Genomic DNA, 22,109 nt, shown 5'->3' with positions numbered 1-22,109 from the left:
AGTGTGAAAAACAGTCATAAGTCACTTTTTTCAGTGCTGTTGTAACTTCAAATTGTTACTAAATGAATGGTTGTAGTGTACTCTGTACAGTTTGGAAACATCTACAAACCTAGCCAGCTGAGAACTTAATCGTAAATCAAGAGCCTTTATCAAGAATGTAAAAAACAATGATTTGTTTTTTACAGAAATCCTTAAGGGCCTCCATATCTTTTCTCTGAGAAAAATGCCTATTTATTTTTCTATTTTTTTCTTTTTGTTCTTTAAGCAGTTGGTAGGTCATAAAGAAAGAGTTTATCTCATCTCACAGGCATTATGTTCACTCATGAGTTATCTATGAAAAAAAATGTCAAGTGCATTTGAAAATCCACATACGCCATATACGCCACATATGCCTCTGTTCTGTTTGTTGATAAAAAAATTCCCAAAATTTGGTTGAGCTGAATTTACCTTTGGGAAGTTCTGGCACTCAGCCTGATTGTAGTGACAAATCACCTATTTTTGCTAGGAGGTCAGCAATTTTACATGAGTTCTTCAAGAACTCTTGGTTTTAGATACATTTAGGCCTCAGTGCATTATTGAAAATGTGAAAAAATACAGGCTAAAATGACAGAAAGCAGACACATAATTTGAGAACCCTGTCTTAAAGGAAGGGAGGATAACTTCCTTTATGTTGTGAAGAAATCATGTGTGACTCTAATACAGTGTTTCTCAACCTTAAGAGTGGTGGACTTCAATTCCCAGAATTCCCTAGCTAGTATGCTGGTTGGGAATTCTGGGAGTTGAAGTCTTTACTTCTTAAAGTTGCCAAGGTTGAGAAACACTGTTCTAACAGCTATGATATCTGACTCCCTACTCCTACCCTCTTAATTCCTTTCATTTTATTAAACCACCTTAACACCTTGCTTTATTAATTGTAAAATGAATTACAAATATATTTATATAACTGCTAACACTATGACAGGATACAGGCATTTGTACAATTGTTTTCTTACACAACTTCCCAAACAGAGACTTAGGCTCTTCCCAAGTGAGGAATTTCGCATTCTTGGGGTACCACAGAAGACATTCTGCCTTTTTCTTCCAGATGCAAAAGGGAAAAAAATGTAGACATTCCTAAAGCAAATTATAGTAACAACCACCATAAAGATAATAATAACCGCAACTTCTTTGGCCGAATTTTAGCCCCCTCTGTTTTGTCCAATAAAACCAGTTTCTTTTCTATAATATCTTCTGAACCCAGCTTTATTACAGCAGACAATGTTAAGAATAATTTTTTTTGTTCCCAAAACTCCTTGAATTCTTCAAAAGGTAAGAGTATTTTGCTCCATTCTGTATTAGTGGATCTCTTTTGCTTTAATTATAATCTTTAGTTCTTTCGGGTTCCCTCTAATGTCCAACCTTCAAAATCTCATTTTATGTTTTTTTCCCTAATTGACAGCATTTTGTCATGGAAACATTTCTTATACATTTTCAAAAATAAATATATTTACAATCCACAGGAAGGATTTTTATAATTAATTTCAAAATCTTATTTAAAAGATTGTAAATTTCCCAAATCAAACTTCTAATCAGCCTTTTGTAGTTTCTTCTGAACTAGGATTATTTTGGAATTCTTAAACTTGCCTGAATCACATTTTTATGAATTTAACATTACATTTTTATGAGGTTCTGATAGTGTCAACTCCCCAGAGTCTTGCCAAGTGGCCAAAATGTAGGGGTTTTTTGCTAAATAAATAAATATTCCATGAGCAGAGGGAAAAAATACTAAAAGAGAAATAGATGATATACTCCCTGGAGTAGTTGAGGTTCACATATGGGGACAGGTGCATGTCACTCACATGTTTGTTCATATCTGCCTTTTTTTTTTTTTTAAATGATCTGCAAATTAGGTCAGGAAGAAACATTCAGAAAATACCTGAATAAAGTTTAAGGCAGGCAAAGGGTATCGCTCACTGGGAATAATCACAACGCAGTTGCCACGAGTAATTGCTGGGGCAAATAAGCTGACAAAACTGAGGAGTGGGTGATCGTCTGGACAGGCAATTCCCATGACACCAAGAGGTTCTCGAAAGTGAATGCAGGCACCATATAGTGTGGTTTCCTGCAGCAGAAAAAGGTACAAGCAAAAATGTTAAGGTTTATAAAGAGAATAAAATTTCACCCATTAACAAAATCCCTTCTGATTGCCAGCCTCCATTTCCTTTTTAAATCAATCTGCTGAAATAACTATATGGAAGAGCCTTGGTGGCATGGTGGTTAGAATACAGTATTGCAGGCTAATTCTGCTGACTGCCAGCAGTTCGATCCTGACCAGCTCAAGGTTGACTCAGCTTTCCATCCTTCCAAGGTCAGTTAAATGAGGACCCTGATTGTTGGGGGCAATATAGTGACTCTGTAGACCGCTTAGAGAAGGGTATAAAGCACTGTGAAGGTGCTATTGCTAGTGCTTTGATTTTCATTTTCATACACACTTCCCCCCACTTCCGTATGAAGGTTCCCCTAATCCAAAAGAGAGTTGCCAGACCCCTGCAGCCCCAATGTTAGCATTGCAAGGTAGGCCAGAGAAGAAAAATGCCCAAAGTACCAGCTGTAACTTTATAGTAAAGCTACATTCACAGAATCCTTCCCGTCTGAGAATCTCTCTCTCTCCACTCACCTTTTCAGTCAGGAGAAACTCGGGGGGGGGAGGGGGTGTCCCTTCTGAGATGCTTGCCACACCCTCATTGCTTCTGTGGGCTCAGCTGCCTCTTATCTAAGGTTGCCTAGTCTGTAGTTCTTGTCTCCCAAGCATATTCCCACATACCTTCAATTACTGGTACATACAGGGCCAGGAACATAGAGGGGAGTCTTAACCCTTGCTATGGTATGCACAGAAGCCTCCACAAGTTTCCTCTATGGCATTTTAGCTCGGGGAAGGCCTCTATATTTGCAATTATACACAGCAGGATCTCCTCTTTGCTGATGTTCACATGAAAATACAACTCTGCTCCACTCTGCAAGAGGAGCGCCTTCTTGTGGAGCCACTATTTTTCAGTACTTTTAAGAATTCCTACCTAAAGAGGGAAACTGCCAACCTCCAAAGAAGACCAGACAGGAAACATGACAGGATGAGTGAATCATACTTCATTGCGAGGCTGCATTAACAGAACTTTGCAAGTCTGAAAGTACAATTTTCCCTCCAACTTTTTTAAAGGTCTAATTATTTATAGATCTTTTCTAAGATTCTTTCTTTCTCCATTACTCAATTGCAGGCTCTTTTAACTGATTATTCCCTATGTATAGAGAGACCCTTTTTGCAAGGTCATTCTGTTACAGGAATAGAGTCATATAAATTAAATTTCACTCCCAAGGAACTTTGATTAAAGATTAAAATTGTTCGAGGAGGAGCTCTAAACCATAATTTGGGTTATACAACTCATAGATTGATTGATGCGCCTACCTACTATCATATGGCCAACTCTGATTGGCATTAACCTTCACAACCACCTTCACTTTTGCATTCTTCAAATATATGGACCAAGTCCCAGAAATCCTTAGCCAAGACACCATTGCTGAGGCTTCTGTGGATTGAATTCCACATATCTGAAGGGCACCAAAGTTGGAGAAAGTTATTCTAGAATTTTGAGCAGAAATAATTTTTTGCTATTTTTTTACAGCAGGGGTTGAACCCAATACCTTCTGTTCATAAAGCTTAATTCTTGGGCACTGAGTGTGGTCACATCTCAAACTCTTCCAGGCATTCAGCCATATTCCATCCATCAACAGTTACAGAGGGCAAAGTGTGGCATATGTATCCAAGGAAAAGGCCCTGTTATTCTCACCTGCACAACTCCACCATATTTGTCAGAGTAAGCTGCCCAATAAAATAGTCGCCGCACACTAATATCCACTTCCATCAAAGCTTTCTCTTTTTCTATACCCATTAATGATTCCAGCTGTGAAGCAATCTCAGCTCGACGGAGTTCCAGATTTTCAGCCAGGTAGTACAAGATCTGTGCCCGGGCATGTGTCGTTTTCTTCGCCCATCTGTTATGAGACCAACCCAAAGTTAGAAAGGAAAACTAGCACCATCATTCATAGAATAACCCTTCCTGAGAATGTATAACGAACTTTACTGCATCAAAAAAAAGGTATTTAGCCCAGAATGCCAACTTTGGGGTGGCACGGTGGCTCAGGAGTTAAGAAACTGGGTTTGTCAGCTGGAAAGCTGGCAGCCCAGGTTTGAAACCTGAGCATGGTGTGACAGGGTAAGCTCCCGTGATTGCCTCAGTTCCTGCCAACCTAGCAGTTTGAAAGTATGCAAATGCAAGTAAATAAATAGGTACACTCTAGTGGGAATGTAACAGCACTTGGTGACGTCATGCTGGTCACACAACTGTGGAAATATCTTCGGACAGCACTGGCTCAATGGTTTTGAAACGGAGATGAGCACTGCCCCCTGTAGTCAGCAAAGATTAGTGGAGTAAAATCTGCAGGGTCTCCATATTTTATGTCAACTTCCACAGCAGCTAAGTGAATGCCCAAAGAGCAGAAAAAGGCAAGGGAACACCAATCAACCGATCAATTCAGCCAATTTGTTTCCCTAGGAATCATTCTCAGGACGTGTGATCTAAATCAAGCCTTTTCTAAATACAAACTTCAGGAGTAAAAATAACGCTTGCTACTGCTAAAGAGCAAACCTAGAGAGAAGCAAAGAGGGAACCACTAGCTGGGGAATTCTGAGAGTTGAAGTTCATACATCTTAAAGCTACCAAGTCTGGGAATCACTGATCTGTATCAATTTATTTAGTTGTCAAATTTTGAAACTGTCCATAGTCGCTCGGAGAGGGACTCTGGACAGTGTGCAAGTGAAGTATTAAAACCTAGAAATAGTGTATAAAATTTTCAAGAAGCAAGGATGTTAAAAATTTATAATGTTAAAATTAAAACATATTTTCAATAAAAATATTATTGAAAAATATTTTTCAATATTAGTGTAACTCTTGTCCTGTGGCTTGTTAGCCATGGCATGCTAGTGAGTTGTCTTAGACCCATCAGGTCATGAATGACCCAGTGGTGAGCTTCCCATCCAACTGCATTGCAGTTGCAGATTCTCTGGCACCAGAGCTGAAACAGATCTTTGCTTGAAACCCAGGCCCTCTTCTCTAATCTAAGAAATTTCCTGACAGTTAGAACAATTAATCAGTGGAACAGCTTGCCTCCAGAAGTTGTGAATGCTCCAACACCGGAAGTTTTAAAGAAGATGTTGGATAACCATTTGTCTGAAGTGGTGAAGGGTTTCCTGCCTAGGCAGGGGTTGGACTAGAAGACCTCCAAGGTCCCTTCCATCTCTGTTATTATATTATATTATTAATCTGGATGCCTTCCAGATGTACGTGAATTATGGATGTCATCCCCCTCTGATAGTTGTGGAAAGGTAGGCTGGAACAAATGATTTGGTTCAACAAAAGGCAGTTTCATCTTCACGGTTCTACATTAAAGGATGGATACATCGAGGCATGCATGGAAGATATTTGGAAGAAAAATCTCTCTCTCACACACACACACACACACACGCCAATAGTCTATCTAGCGTATTGCCCAAGATGAGGTGAAGACAGCAAGAAATAAAACAGCACTTTTGCCAAAATATATAAATAACATTTCCAAACATACATACATCCCTTCCACTCTGTCAAGATTTAGATGATGAAATTGTATTTGGGTTAAAAAAAATTGGAAACGATCACAAATGTGTACTTAAGTATCACTCTGAGAGACATAAGAAAGAAAATGTACAGATAGTCCTCGACTTATAACAGTTCACTTAGTGACCATTCAAATTTATTTTTGCACTAATGACAACTGCAGCATCCTTGTGATCAGGTAATCAAAATTTGGATGATTAGCAACCGGTTCATATTTATGACGGTTACAGTGTCCCGGGGTCATGTGATCACTTTTGTGACTTTCTGATAAGCAAAGTCACTAGCTGGAAGCTGGAGTTGCTTAACACCTATGTTACTAACTTAACAACTGCAGGGATTCACTTAACAACTGTGGCAAGAAAAGTAAAAAATGGGGCAAAATTCACTTAACAATTGTCTTGCTTAGTAACCGAAATTTTGGCTCAATTTGTGGTTGTAAGTCAAGGACTACCTATATTAGAGGTTTAGTTTGCATCTAACGAGTCTCCAGAAAAGGGCGGCATATAAATTGAACCAATAAATAAATAAATAAATAAATAATTTCCTCTGCTGATGGGTATTAAGAAAAATAGTAAAAATACTTTATGCAGTTTTATTATTTTGAATAGTTTCAGCTAGCATCGACTTATTTGTTTTCTCAATTGGCCAAGCTTTAGACCACTGTTCTTATAAACCAAATTAATTTATACAAATACTGATTCACAAGCGAAACATCCAGCAGTAATTCTAATTCGATGTAATCTGTTTGTATGACACTACCCAAAGGTATTATTTAGCATATGTAACAAATCCCAGTGTTTAACTGTACAATCTTTGACATAATTTCCACCCCACCCCCATTTGGGCTCAAGACTTTCCGAGAGATGTAACTTGATTCCTTGCACTACACAGAAAGCAGGACTGGATGCGCTACACATTGTTTCTCAAATGTGGCAAGTTTAAGGGGAGTGGACTTCAACTCCCAGAACTCCATAGCCAATAATGCTGGCTAAGGAATTCTGGGAATTGAAGTCTACACATCTTAAAGTTGCCAAGTTCAAAAAACACTACCCAGAAGATCTCTTCCAATTCTGTGGAACTATTTAAATATAAAGGCAAGACAAAATGTTAATTAACACAGAACAAGGAACATTGTGGGGTGCTCTTCTTGAAGAATGTAGCTGGGCTCTTCCTGCGAATATGCTGATAGACAGCTCTCTCTCTCTATAGATAGTCCTCAACTTACAAGGGTAACTGACTTTGGAATTAAAATTGTAAATCATGGTGGTTGTTAAGCAGCTCACTGGGTATCTGCACCAGATTTTACCATTTTCTTTGTGGCAGTGGTTAAGTGAATGCCATGGTCATTAAGTGAACCTAGCAGTCATTAATTAAATCTATTTTATCCAATGGGTGTTTCTTGCAGAAAACTAGAAGTAAATGCTGGAAAATGGCAAAAACTGCTGAAAATCATGGTCATGTGATCGTGGGATGCTGCAAACTACTGTAAATGAAAGCCAGTTGCCAGGAGTCCAAATGTGATCATGCGATAACCCTCCTCTCCCTCCCTCTCTCTGTCTTCCCCTCCCTCCCTCCCTGAATGCGCGGCTATTGCAATTCTGGAACCAAATTATAAGTAATTTTTTTTCAGGGTGGTGGTGGAATCCATTGTAATTTCAAATGATTACTATGCAACCAGTCATTAAGCAAGGACTACTTGTATGTGGCTCACAATCAGAGAACAGTCCAGTGGTGAAATCCAAATTTTTTTACTATTTGTTCTGTGGGCATGGCTTGGTGGGCATGGCTTGGTGGGCATGGCAAGGGAAGGAAACTGCAAAATCCCCATTCCCTCCCCACTCAGGGGCCAGTCAGAGGTTGCATTTGCCAGTTCTCAGAACTATTCAAAATTTCCGCTACCGGTTCTCTGAACTGCTGAAAATTTCCACTACCGGTTCTCCAGAACCTGTCAGAACCTGCTGGATTTCACCCCTGGAACAGTCCCAAGTCCCTGGGTTAGATGGTAAGCTAAATGAAAGGTCTGGACTCACCCAGGTGCTGCTTTGTGAGCAGCTTCCACTGCATTATGGATGTCTTTCACGTTCCCATCTGCCACAAGGGCCACTGCTTTGCCTGCATGATCAAGGATGGCTCGGGAACTCAAGGAATCTGGTCTCTTCTGAGCACCACCATAGTACAACTTGTAGGTTTGGTCCATACTGCGGAAGGAAGGAAGGGAGGGAGGAAGAAGGGAGGGAGGGAGGAAAAGAAAAGGAATGGAGGGAGGAGAAATTGTAATAGAGATTTTGCCTCTTGTTCTTTTGAATCCATTTCAAAACAAAGCTGAAAAGGCCTGGAAGGCAACAAACTCTGGGTGCATAGATTTTATAGATACCGGTAGGTTGAGACTTCCCGAGGATGAGATTCTCTAGAATAGAATAGGCTGCAAAGTGGTTTGGTAAGTCAAAATGTCTGGATGTTAAACTAAGTCCTTCTATTAAGTTTAGTTCTTCATGTTCAAAGGCTACAAAAAAAAAAACCTATTTCCTCAAAACTGAGATACAAAAGATGGCTATGAATTCTGGTTATTTAATGAAAAGGGAAATGCTTTATATCTTTGCTGAAATGTACCTCAGTTGCTGGGCATGAGAGAACCAGGCCTCTCTTATTGATCATAGGGAGGGTTCACATTCCTGTTCACTCCAAGGTTCACATCCCTGCTCCCTCATAAAGCTTACTTATTGACCTGGGCCCCATTATTGTTCTTAGTATTTAGCTAAAGTAGAGGGAACTCTGTACATTGAACTTTGGAAGAAGGATTAGATGTTGGCCAATGAATCAGAATAGATGCTGAGATTTAAATGCTGGTGAACCCTTGATCCTAACCACTTTTCAAAAACTCAACAATGTGCTGCACTCCAGAACTAGGCAATGGCTCCATCTTAAACAAAAACTCAATAATAAAGATCCTTTCCTGTTTTTTCTTAAGCCTCATTGTAAATTTCCAATCTTGCTGAAAGATTAATTAGGATACATATCCCATAAATCTTGCACCAGTTGTAAAGCTTCAGCAACTCCAGATAAAGTGTTACGGGTCATCTTTTCTCAATAAAAGTGTAGCCAAAAGGGGGCCTGACATCTTTATTGTAGTGTTTAAGAAGCCAGGAAACTGTGAGTTCTAGTCAGTGGTAAAATCCAATTTTTTTTACTTCCAGTTCTGTGGGCGTGGCTTGGTGAGCGTGGCAGGGGAAGGATACTGCAAAATCCCCATTCCCTCCCCATTCCAGGGGAAGGATACTGCAAAATCCCCATTCCCTCCCCACTCCTGGGGGAAGGATATTGCAAAATCTCCATTCCCACCCCACTCTGGGGCCAGCCAGAGGTGGTATTTGCCGGTTCTCCAAACTACTCAAAATTTCTGCTACCGGTTCTCCAGAACCTGTCAGAACCTGCTGAATTTCACCCCTAGTTCTAGTCCTCCCAGAGGCATGTACTTCTCCTCTCAGCCCAACCCATCTACCAAGGTTGTTGCTGTTGGAAATTAGAAGTAAGGAGTCTTATGCATACCACCTTGGCAAAATATACATCTAATAATAACATGCAAATACCAAACTAGCACATATGCTCATTAGGTCTAGCCGCCCTTTTAACATTTCCCCATAATGCAAGGGGTTCGGGGACTGTGTAACAACTCACCACAGGATAATTCACCATGGGACTAGTTCCTTTAATAATTCATGGTCAAAGCATTACAAAAACCTGGTAGTCATAGGAGTTATTTCTTTTGATACAAGAGATAAAATAAATTTTAATGAAAACATGGTCAACAAAAATAAAAGGAACTAGGCACCGCGTGAGTTAGCTGTGGCGAGTTGGCAAATTGCCTGCGGCAAGTCGCCCCATTTCTGTTCCAAAGTACCGTAACTGTGTAAGTTCATCAAGTCTGATTCTCTGTCTTTTTTTTTTTTTAAATTCTTGCTACAAAGTGTGTGAAGTAATTTTCTGAGAAAAGCAGGCACTGTCACTCTTATTCTTACCTTGGAATTTCTCCTTTCAGCTCAGAAACGATAGAGCAGGGAGCTTTATCCCCAGGAATCACTGGGAGATCACTCTTCGGTGAGGTAGCAAAGATTTTGTAATTCAGATCCATACTACCGATGTGTGGTTGAATTTCCCAGATTGGTCTCACGTATTCATAAAGTGCCTGGATGGAAAGAATTCAGAATGAAATTTAGAGATGTGCTGGGATCCCTCCCGCCAGCCAGCTACGGCCCTTCCTCACTAACCTCTTTGCCTCCGTTCCGTCCATGGCCACTTTCCTTATACCCTCCAAAGGCAGCTGCTGCATCTAACATATTGTGACTGTTGATCCAGACTGTTCCAACCTGCAAACTAAAAAAACAGAAGACAAAAAGGGTGTGAGATTTCAAGTAGCATGACATGAAAAATTAGACATCTTTGCTCGTTCTGTACAGGGAGTCCTCGACTTACAACCATAATTGAGCCCTAAATAGCAATAGCACTTAGACTTATATACTGCTTCATAGCCCTCTCTAAGCGATTTATAGAGTCAGCATATTGGCCCCAACAAAAGCATTTTATCCACCTCGGAAGGATGGAAGGCTGAGTCAACCTTGAGCTTGGTAAGATTTGAACCGCCAAATTGCAGGCAGCCAGCAGTACTGCATTCTAACCACTGCGCTACAGTGGCTCATCTTGGTTGTTAAGTGAGACATTTGTTAAGTGGGTTTGCCCCATTTTTACGACCTTTCTTGCCACGGTTGTAAAGTGAATCACTAGTTGTTAAGTTAGTAACATGGTTGTTAAGTGGATCTGGCTTCCCCAGTGACTTTGCTTGTCAAAAGGTCACAAAAGTGGATCACGTGATCCTGGGACACAGCAATGCTCCTAAGTATGAACCAGTTGCCAAGCATCGGAATTATGATCACATGATCACAGGGATGTGACAAAGGTCGTAACTGTGAAAAATGGTTGTAGGTCACTTTTTTCAGTGCTGTTGTAACTTTGAACGGTCACTAAACGAACTGCTGTAAATCGAGGATTACCTGTACAGGGAGAAAACAATGGTTTATATTTCTGGGATTGGGAACTGAACGATAAGAATCCAGAGGGATCCAGGCGAGAGAGTTCAGGACACCTTAACAAGTCTGCACTAAAAGGGATACCTATGGGCCACTTCGAGCGCCAAGGAAAGAATTTCTGTCCACACACTAGCAGCCAGTCCATGAGGTGTGCTGTTCCCCAAAGCCACCGCCTCCTTGGTTGTCCGGAAAGTCAGGCATACCAGAACAGGTCCAAAGATCTGGAGAAGAAAATGCTTTAGATCATTTTTAAACAATGAGAATCCATTACCCCATCGATTTCCTACCAAAGCAAACTCCAAGGCAGGGGAGCTTGGTTGAGAACAGCAGAAGCTGCTACAGGATGGAAACAGCAGATTAATATGAACAGTTTAATTTAAACATTTTGCGTAGGACAAAAAGCAATGTTTCTTCCAAATCTTTAGACTGAGAATGAGCAACCTGAAGCCTTCAGAGTCTCTTGGCCACAATAACCAAAATCTGATGGAATGGAAAATTTAGGGAAGGCAGAAAAAGATGCAGTATACGGGTAGTCTCCACTTACAACACTTTGTTTAGTGATCTTTCAAAGTTACAACAGCACTGAAAAAAGTGATTTATGACTGTTTTTCACACTTACGACCGTTGCAGCATCCCCATGGTCATGTGATCAAAATTCAGACGCTTGGCAACTGGTTTATATTTATGATGGCTGCAGTGTCCCGGGATCATGTGAACTCCTTTTGCAACCGTCTGCCAAGCAAAGTCGATGGGGAAGCTGGATTCACTTAACAACCATGTTACTAACTTAACAACTGCAGTGATTCACTTAACAATGGTGGCAAGAATGGTCATAAAATGGGCAAAACTCATTTATCAAGTGTCTTGCTTAGCAACAGAAATTTGGGGCTCAATTGTAGTCATAAGTCGAGGACTACTTGCACACTTGAAGCAAATTTATTATAAAGGTAATCCTCGACTTACAACTGTAATGGAGCTGACGTGACAGTGATAAATTTTGCAACCACTTCAGTCGTAAAAACAAATGCTGCAGTCATTCAACGAACTAATGTTTCATTATGGTGTATGGTTTTGCTGAAAACTTGAAGTACCGATAATTGCTGTTTTTCGGCAAAAGCACCATAAAATATAGTGACATGATCCTGGGATGCTATAAACAGCAATAAATGCAGCAGGCTTGCTCGGCCCCTGAAGTTTGGTCACATGATTGTGGAGGGGGCAACCGTTGGAATTTCAAATCCAGGTCACAAGTAGCCCCCATGCTGGTCCGTGTAACATCAAAAAGTTCAGTCATAAGTCAAGAAATACCCCCAGCTACAAAACGAAGAAACAAAGCTAAAATGGCCATCTCTTATCCATGAAAAGTGGTGTGGGAACGATACACAGGACGAACAAGGCCCTTCTCCATGTATGCGATAGAGTTATATCTACTTGATGTCACCACTCACTGCACCTTCATTGTATAAAGATACTTTCCCATTAGGTAGTGCATCTAAGTACAGGTAGTTCTTGATTTACAACAGTTCATTTAGTGATCAAAATTACAATGGCACTGAAGAAAGTGACTTTTGGCCATTTTCCAGTTACGGCCATTGCAACACCCCCTTGGTCACAAGATCAAAATTCAGACGCTTGGAAATTAGTTCATATTTATGACCTTTGCTGTGTCTCAAGGTTCAGTGATCACCTTTTATGACCTGATAAGCAAACCCAAGCTCTGTCTCTTTTCACCACCATTTGGTGGCTCTTACATCTGTCGTGGATAGAAGACAACAACAACTTTTATGAACCCTACGACTGGGGAAAAAGGTTCAGGGCAGAAGCATCCCCTCTTAATGCTTTAAAACAGCCACACCCACTGAAAGGCAGGGAGCGGCTACAGGTAGACTTCAGCCTACGACCACAATTGACCCCCAAAATTTCTATTGCTAAGCAAAACAAATGTTAAATGACTCCTGTCCCATTTTACAACCTTTCTTGCCACAGTGGTTAAGTGAATCACGGCAGTTGTTAAATGAGTAACGTGGTTGTTAAGTGAATCTGGATTTCCCATTGATTTTGCTTGTCAGAAGGTCGCAAAAGCTGATCACATCACCTGGGAAACTGCAGTCGTCATAAATATGAATATAAACAAGTTACTGTGCATCTGAATTTTGATCATGTGACCATGGGATGCTGCAAAGCTTGTAAGTGTGAAAAACAGTCATAAGTCACTTTCTTCAGTGCTGCTGTAACTTTGAATGGTCACTAAAATGAACTGTTGTAAGTTGAGGACTACCTGTATTTCAGAGCTTTTTCCCAATTGTCTACCTGTGATGCAGAGATCAGTTATCAGCAAAGCAAAAATGCTATGCCTACGTATGTATGTGGAAAAGTTTAGGAACAAGCACATGGAATCTTTTGGAGGAGGGGGCTGCTTTAAAATTTTGAGGAAGGGTACTTATTGGCATTCCTTCCTAATGCTTTATACAGCTGTAATAATCAGCAAGCTTCAACCCTAGCATAGCACTGAACTTTTTTTAGCCTTCAACCTGCAAACCTAAGTGTTGCAACTTTAAGACATCTATTTATTGAACTTAATAGGACTTTTAATATAGCCATACCATTTCTCAGGCAGGCACAGAAACCTGAAAGAAAAGGGAAAGCCTTAAGGAAAAGGAGGTCTTGTATGAGGTCTGAAGCATTTTCAATTCCCCATTTTTGACCCCCACTATTTACTACAGCTTTCTTCAACCTTATGGTCCAAAAGTCCAAACAGGGAGAAGAGACAGGACAAGACAGGCAGAAAAACAAGAGAGAAGGCAGGAGAATGTGAATGTTGGCCATATTTGAATTGTCACAGGCTCTACTAGAATTCAATAGAGCTGAAGACATAGTAAAGGCAGTGGTGGGATTCAGCCAGTTCACATCACTTCGGGAGAACCAGTTGTTAACTTTCTGAGCAGTTTGGCAAACTGGTTGTTGAAAGAAATCATTAGGGCAGAGAACCAGTTGTTAAATTACTTGAATCCCACCACTGAGTAAAGGGTGCTATGATAGCCTGGGCAAAAAGTGTTGGGCACAATATTGAATTAGAGCATTGGGAAACAATTTGGAATAAAAATTACAAATTAACCAGATCGGCAAAATATAAAGAGAATCAATACAAATGTTTTATCATTGATATCTGGCACCTTCTAGATTGGCAAAAATATATCCAAATTTAAACCCCAACTGTTAGAAATGTGGACAAAAGCAAGGTACCTTCCTTCATACATGGTGGTTATGCTCCGAAACAAAAAAATATTGGATGAAAATACATAGTTGGATGCAGGAAATAACAGGCTCCCAGATAGAATACACACCAGAATTGTTTCTTTTAGGAATAATGAAAAGGAATTATGAAAAAAAAAAACATATATCATCTTACACATGACAACTGCGGCAAGACTGGCCTTTGTGCAATGTTGGAGAAGCACAAATACACCCTCTGAAGACTAAATAATTAAAAAAAGTGTTGGATTGCTCTGAAATGGACAAATTGATGCTTGAATTGAAAGGATTGACGGACTCAATCCTTTTACGTAATTTGGGAGAAATAGTACAATTGGATCGAAAATAGAAAAATGGGGAAAAAACAGACAAAATAGAATAGTAGATTTAGTAAAAATGTACAGAGTATAGGTGAATTGTAGTGTGATGATATATAAATGGTCACAATCATGCACAAGAAGTGAATAAGAATTGTTTAATTTGTGGAAACTCAATGAAACAAATTTAAATAAATAAATAAATAAATAAATAAATGGTCACAGGCTATGTTCAGAATGGCGGCTTCCTCTACTAAGGTGCCTTCCATCAAATGCCTCAGAATTTCCAATTTAACATGGCCAGTGGGAATCAAAACAAATTATGTAACATGTCTGAAAATATTAGGTGATGGAAGAAAGATGGTTTAAAGCTAGTTTAAAAGAGATCTAGTATATGGCCAGACATAGGTACTTGATGATAGAACAGCATAAACTCAGTGCTCTTTCTTTCTTTCTTTCTTTCTTTCTTTCTTTCTTTCTTTCTTTCTTTCTTTCTTTCTTTCTTTCTCCTTCTTTCTTTCTTTCTGTCTTCCTTCCTTCCTTCCTTCCTTCCTTCCTTCCTTCCTTCTTTCTCCCTCTTTTTTATTTATATCCCACATGAACAAAGCTGACTTTGTATAAAATATACAAAAGAATGAAGGCTATTGCTTAACGCATTGTAAGCCGCCCTGAGTCTCCGGAGAAGGGCGGCATATAAATCAAATTAAAAAACAAACAAACAAACAAACAAAAAAACAACCCTGTGAGGTCAGCTGGGCTAAGAGAAAGTGACTGGCCCAAAGTCAGCCAGCTGGCTTTTATGCCCAAGGCAGGACTAGAATTCACGGTCTCCTGGTTTCTAACCTACAGCCTTAACTACTGGACCCAACTGGCTCTCTTATTCCATTTATTAATAACATTAATTTCTAGTGATTAAATCAGATATCAGAAATGCTTTCTCATCTCCTCCTACCTCTTCCTGGACGCAACGGGAGGTCTGATACACGCCGGTGATTAAGGTTGGAGGGTAAAACAATTTATTTGATGGGAGGGATGCCCAAGCCTGGAAGACCTAAAAAAAATAATTACTTTTGAATTAGGTTGACAGTCACAGAAGCTCTAATCTGGATTCCTATCCAGAGCAGGGGGTTGGGTTCTATACCTAAATGTTCCCTTTCCTTGATATGCCTCTAGCTTAGGGTTGAGCTGTGGGATCCTTGTGCTCTCTGAGCTTAGTTGTTTTTTTGCAGACGTTTCATTATCCAACTAGTGCACTGATGATGTTATCATCTGCAAGAAAACAACCAAGCTCAAAAAGCACTAAGGACACCTCAAAGAAATTAAAAACTGGTGGGGTTTAAAAAATCCACACAAACAAAGTCATGAACAGAAAGAACCTTGAAAATAGATCCCTATTAAACATTACATTCAGGTTGTGGAGGACAAAAACTAGCTGGATCTAAATAACATCAAGCTTTTTAAACCAGGACTCTCCAGATGCAGTGGTCTTCCCCATCCTTCCTTGATAAGCAGAGAAAGAGAAACATCCTCCAACAATCTTGTTTGAAAGATACCAGGATGGAGAAGATGGTCATTATTGATAGAGAAATCATTATTCTTGATCAACTCCTGAATCAAACAAATAAAGACCAACTCTTTCTAAAAATGTCTACTGAAATATTTCCTCCCTCCTACAAATACTTTTAAGATGAAATCTTCAGTTTTACATTTTCTTCCCTTTTAGTTAACAAGTAGCAAAGAAATCCAAGGCCATAATTTTAACAAATAGCACAGATGTTTCACAGACATATTTTACAATGTGTTTATTTCTATTTACATCTTTGCAAGCAACATGGTTTGGCTCTGGAATAAATTCCATTATCTAATTAATACCATTTACAGTAATGGGCCCTCCCTTTTTTTAAAAGACATTGCCATCAACTATGTTTGAAAGGATTTTTCTATCAAATACCTAAAGTTAGGTTAATTGCACATTTTAAAAAGCTGATTTTCCTGGAGCCAAGTTTAATGCTATTCAACTGCAATATTTAAAAATGTTAATTAAATAATTTTTAATAATTTCATTTTAATAATTAATATTTTTAATAATTAAATATTTAAAATGTAAAATTCCATTGTGGGGAGGGATCTGGCCATAAGACTGAACTGTCTTCTTCTGGGACTTCCATCTCTAACCTACAATTCTTGGGTTTCCTGAGGTGTTCTCCCATCTAAAGCCTGATCCTGTTTAGCTTTAGCTTACTGTTATTAAATGTTATTATTGTTAGGATGACTTTGGTCTGGCATGACTCCTTCCCATTTACCTCAGCCCCTTCGGCCTGAGCTTCTTCCACCAGGCTCTCAATGAAATTTCGCTGCTTCTCACTGGTCAATGGTCCCACATCTGTGATTTTGTCCAGAGAGTCTCCTAAGTGGAGCTGCCCCATTCGGTGTTTCAGGCGTTGAATGAAGTCTTTGGCAATGGATTCCTGAAGGAACAGTTGAGCCCCAGCACTGTGGACCTGAGAAGAGGAAGGAAAAGTCACCCATGGGGTTAATTAATTCAGTCCTTGGCTGCAGGATTTTGCAGCCAAGATTCTGCCAGAGTAAGAATAAAACTCACTGCCTGATTCATTAAAAATGTTTAAACTTAGAATATGTGGATAAACAAGTACAAAAATAATATGATTTCCAGATTGATTCTTTGCCCATTTTGGAAATATTTGGAGCTTGTTTAGTTTTAGTATGCTGTGTTGGATGAACACTGTAGTTTATTCCATAAATTATAGCTAAGCAAACCCTGGCTTTGTCAATGTAGAATCCTTGTATAATTGACTATTTCTGACCCTATTCAAAAGGTTAGCTATGACCTACAAAATGCCGTATGTCTGGAAGCAGGCTATTTCAACAACTATTTTCATCTATTTGAATTTGGGCAAACTTTAATGTCTTGCTATTTCTGGAGACAAGCTTGGAGGTAATGCCAGAAAGATCCTTTTGAAGTATTTCTCCCCTTACTGTGTTCTCTTTCTGTTAACTGGAAAAACGTTGAAGCTGAGTTTAAAAGTAGAAGCCATTAATTTATTTTAAAACGATTTGTGTTCCTGCTTGAATTTTTAACTATATGTCTAGTCCCTATCTATTTTTAGGGACTAACTGGTGTAACATCCTGCTTGGGCGAGGGGTTGGACTAGATGACCTACAAGGTCTCTTCCAACTCTGTTAATCTAATCTTAAACAGTGCAAATGCAAAAAAAATAAACACAACTGTAATTGAATAAATAGGTGCAACTGAAGGGGGCAGCTGACATGCATATCCAAAGTTTTAGATACATTTGCCAAATTTTTCAGATAATTCTGGACAAAGGTTTACTATATCATAGGGTTAAAATCTAACAGGCTGCCAAAGAAGAAACATGAAGAATTTAGTATTTCCCTCTTTTGCAGTGGTTGGGTGAGCAACCAGCCGACTGAAAAAGGGAAAAATGTCAAGAAACAGCCATTCCTCAGGTCTCTTCTTCATTCAATATTACCTTTGGTTAAAAGCATACCTGTCCTCGATTCAGCCAGATGGCGTCCACCACCGCATCAACAGCACTATCCAAGTCAGCTGAGTCAAAGACAATGAAGGGCAACTTCTCCCCAAGTTGGAGACAAAGCTTCTTGCCACTGCCAGCTGTGGCTTGACGCAGATAACGGCCCACCTGTACCAGCAATACATTCCCCATCACATCATATTTAAAATGGCCACTGACCATCCCTCCCACACTAGCCCACAGTCCCATTCCTCATGTCAAATTCTTGCTCTAGTTGGAACAAGGGAGAACGGAAGTGTCATTGATTTTGGAATAAGTAGGAGACCGAAGGTCCTGCGCTACACTATCAAAAGGACACTACATTATCCAAAGAACAGTGAAATGCAGTGGGTGATGGGAAAACAGAAGAAAGCTGGAGTGAAGTAGATACAGGTAATCCTTGATTTATGACCACAATTGAGCCCAAAGTTTTGTTGTTAAGTAAGACATTTGTTAAGTGAGTTTTGCCCCATTTAACGTCCTTTCTTGCCACATTTATTAAGTGAATCACTATAGTTGTTGAGTTAGTAACTCGGTTGTAAATGAATTTGGCTTCCCCATTGACTTTGCTTGTCAGAAGGTCAGAAAATATGATTACATAACCCTGGGACACTGCAACCGTCATAAATGTACGACAGTTGCCAAGCATCTGAATTTTGATCAACTGATCATGGGGATGCCACAACAGTCATGTGAAAAATGGTTGTAACTATTTTTTAGTGCTGTTGTAACTTCGAAGTCATTAAATGAATTATTGTAAATTGAGGGCTACCTGTTATCTGTTGAGGGAAGAACTAAAAATGTTTGAAGCTCTTGCTTCCTAAAGTGAAACATGGCTAAGTTATTTCCTCAGAAGGGCAGATCTAAAATGTTCTTTACTGTGACTATCTCCAACCATACATCTTCCAGTTGTGTTGGACTACAGTTCCCATAATTCCAATGAACTAACTGGAAGCCTGGGAGTTGCAAACCATCTAATATGAAGCCTCAGGACAGAAAGTCTATTCTACCACTACTGGACATACAGAAACAGATTGTTGAACTTCCCATTAGGTGCCTTGTTGAGACAAAAGGAGCTTTTGAAAATTTCCCTCAAAATTTGGGAGCAGAGGAATTGGTTGAAAGATTTCTTTTAATTTAATTGGTCCAACAATTTCTCAAGAATAGGACTGTTCTTTAGCAATGATAGTAGCATCATCGCTGCAAAAAGTCCATTGGGCAAATTCCCTTATTTCTTCTTTTGTGGATTTAACTGAAACATAAGAAGTCAGGAAAGCAATGACAGCTTATACAGTGAAAAATGCATCTACACAAAACCTTTTGTTGTTCAGCCTTCCCTAATCTGTGTCTTTTCTGGGAAATGAACTTTAAGACCCAGATTTTCCCTGTCAAGATAGCCATTCTGAGAATTTAGGGAGTTGAAGCCCATAATATAATTGGAGGCTGTCCAAATTGGAGAAAACCACCATTATAAATGTCAAAATACTGCATTCCTGTTAATGCGGCTTAATGATGTTTATGCTAAACAATTTTTCTATCTGAGAAAGCTTTAAAACCTGGCTCTGGGCCTGAACACTTTATAAATCAATTTTTTAATTTAATTGCTTTTTAATTTTATTTCATGTGTAATTTTTTTTTCATTGTTATGACGTGTTTTTCACATTTTCTGCATACAGGTAATCCTCAATCTGCAGCCATTAGTTTTGCAACCATTCAAAGTACGCAACAGTGCTGGCATCTCTGTTATGGCATCTCTATGATCACATGATGAAAATTGGGCACTAGGCAACTACAACAGTTGCAGCATCCCTGGCCTAGGCTACTCTGATTGCCATTTGTGACTTCCAGTCTCCGATAAGCAATCAATAGGGATTTGCTTAATAACAGCATGATTCACTTAATAACTGAGTGATCTGCTTAAGAAACTATGGCCAATTTTTTTTTTTAATTGGGTACAATTCAGTTGTTCCCTGCTTAGCAATGGAAATTCTGGTCCCAGTTGTGGCCGTAAGTCAAAGACTACCTGTATTGTCTTCCTAATCAAATACCTCATAAAGCAAATTAACAGGAAGAGCAACAATAGTCATAATAACAATAGTGCTATAGTGCCAGATAATTTCTGCAAAATTCTCTTTTCAAAGAATGCAAATTCTCTTTGACTAAATTGAATGAGACAGTTGTTGTTGTTGTTTTTTAAAAAAAGGAGGGACGGAATAGATCCCTCTGACTTTGAATGTAATACTTCAGAAGAACTTCATCCTGCTCTTAATGCAACAATTTACAAAATGCAGACAGGACTGCAGCCTCATCAGACATTTTTATTCATGTATATCCCACGTTATTTTTTATAAATATATCAAGGTGGTGAACACCACAATACTCCTTCCTATTTTCCCCACAATAACAACCCTGGGAGGCGAGTTGGGCTAAGAGAGAGTGACTGGCCCAAGGTCATCCATTTGGCTTTCCTGTCTTAAGGCAGGACTAGAACTCACAGACTCCTGGTGATTGGGCCAAAGACATTCAGGCAGCTTTCATGCCTAAAGCAGGACTAGAACTCACCCTGGGAGCCTTAACCCAGGGGCCCCCAACCCCCAGACCATGGCCCAGGCTGCAACCCATTTGGAACCGGGCTATGGAAGTGGTGGGTTAGTGCGTGTGCGTGCGAAGCTGCATTTGTGAAAGCAGCTCCTGTATGAAACCATCCCCTCTTCCCTCTCCTGCCTCTGCTGGTCCAGAAAGGTTGGAGACCTCTGCCTTAACCTATATATCAACTATGTTATCCTCAAGACTGGTAAAAACAACCCAACTCTGATCTTCTCTCCTGAGCCTCTTCCTAAATGCCTGAATGGAGGGAGACAAAGGGGCTTTATTTTATTTATTTATTAGATTTATATTGCCACCTATTCGCCCATGGCGACTCACTTTACCTTGGCAGTTCCAGCAAAGGCCACTTTGTCAATGCCTGGGTCACGTGCCAAGGCTTCTCCCAGCCCCTGATCGCCAGTGAGGACATTGAAGACCCCTGGGGGGAGCCCAGCTTGGGTACAGACCTCGGCGAAGAACAGAGCAGCCAAACCGGTGGACCGGGCTGGCTTCAGGATTGCCGTGTTTCCTGTTGGCAAAGCACGCAGTGGAGAGTTAGGGATGGAAGAGAAAAGGCAGGTAAAAAGCTAGAGAAATATCTATTCCCTATATTCTTCTCTCCAATCTGATATGCAGTGGCTTCCAAATATGTTGGACTGCAACTCCTATGACAGGTAGGCCACAACTTGCAACAATTCATTTAGTGACCGTTCAAAGTTACGACATCACTGAAAGAAGTGACTTATGACCAGTTTTCACATTCACGACTGTTGCAGCATCCCCATGGTCATGTGATCCAAATACAGTTGGCAACTGACTCATATTCATGACAGTTGCAGTATCCTGGGTCATATGATCGTAAAATGGGACAAAACTCATTTAACAAATGTCTCACTTAGCAAGATAAATTTGAGGCTCAATCACTTCTATTCCCAGTCACTTGGGAAAATTGAAGGACATTAGGTGGGGGGGGGGGGAAGCTGAAGAAGACAAAGGGGGAGCCAATGATTTCCATTTTTTTCATGACAGAAGTCAGTGCCAGATTCAGACTTGGTAAGGCCCTGAACTCTCAAGGCTTTTTGTTAAAATGTTACCCCAGAAGGTCTCACAAAAAAAGGACCTTGTGTTTTCAGAAAAAGTTAAAGCTGAATCTTGTTTAGTTCGCGCTTACATCTGGCACTGGGTCAGCAGAATCAAGACAAGAAAGCATTTGTAAATAAGGGCAATTTGAAAAAAGACAATTGAGGCAGGGAAAATGGGCAACCAGAGTCCTTTTCTCCATCTCAAGGTTCAATCGTGGGTAGATGGCCAATGAAACTGAAAGGGAAGATGGAAGAAAGGTCCTTGGCGCTTAACATCCCAGGAGTTTAGGGAATGTTCTTATCAGGGTGACACCTAACTCAGCCATATATAAAGACAAAGTATTTTTAAGTATGATAAGCTGGGGATAGATAAATGACAAATAAAAAAGAAGATCTTGTGAGTTTATTGATCTATACAACATATACTATTCAAAGTACCGAGTTTATAACTCCAGTTTGTCAGTGATGGTGCCTGTGAGTCAACATTCAATGTAAGAAGTCCATGCAATTTTCTTGGTAATATGTTCAGATATCATTGCCTTCTTTCTAG

At 39.8% G+C, this 22,109-nt stretch overlaps 1 protein-coding gene across 1 annotated transcript in view; it reads right to left on the bottom strand.

Moving 5' to 3' along the window:
* ALDH16A1 (aldehyde dehydrogenase 16 family member A1) overlaps positions 1-22,109 on the bottom strand; it is a 49,720-nt gene that overhangs the window by 8,625 nt on the left and 18,986 nt on the right. The window contains exons 7-16 of the mRNA XM_034423258.3: positions 20,822-21,006; positions 17,868-18,020; positions 16,641-16,838; positions 15,290-15,388; positions 10,853-10,989; positions 9,953-10,058; positions 9,704-9,870; positions 7,718-7,885; positions 3,822-4,026; positions 1,916-2,101 (exon numbers count right to left, since the gene is read on the bottom strand). Of these exons, the coding sequence (XP_034279149.2) occupies positions 1,916-2,101; positions 3,822-4,026; positions 7,718-7,885; positions 9,704-9,870; positions 9,953-10,058; positions 10,853-10,989; positions 15,290-15,388; positions 16,641-16,838; positions 17,868-18,020; positions 20,822-21,006 (1,604 nt within the window). The remainder of the gene's footprint in view (positions 1-1,915; positions 2,102-3,821; positions 4,027-7,717; positions 7,886-9,703; positions 9,871-9,952; positions 10,059-10,852; positions 10,990-15,289; positions 15,389-16,640; positions 16,839-17,867; positions 18,021-20,821; positions 21,007-22,109) is intronic.

The sequence above is a fragment of the Pantherophis guttatus genome, chromosome 4 (genome assembly GCF_059756535.1).
Source record: "Pantherophis guttatus breed Tessera chromosome 4, ASM5975653v1, whole genome shotgun sequence".
NCBI lineage: Eukaryota > Metazoa > Chordata > Lepidosauria > Squamata > Colubridae > Pantherophis > Pantherophis guttatus.
Note: the sequence above shows the minus strand (reverse complement) of the source record. Positions and strands in the feature narration are given on the sequence as shown.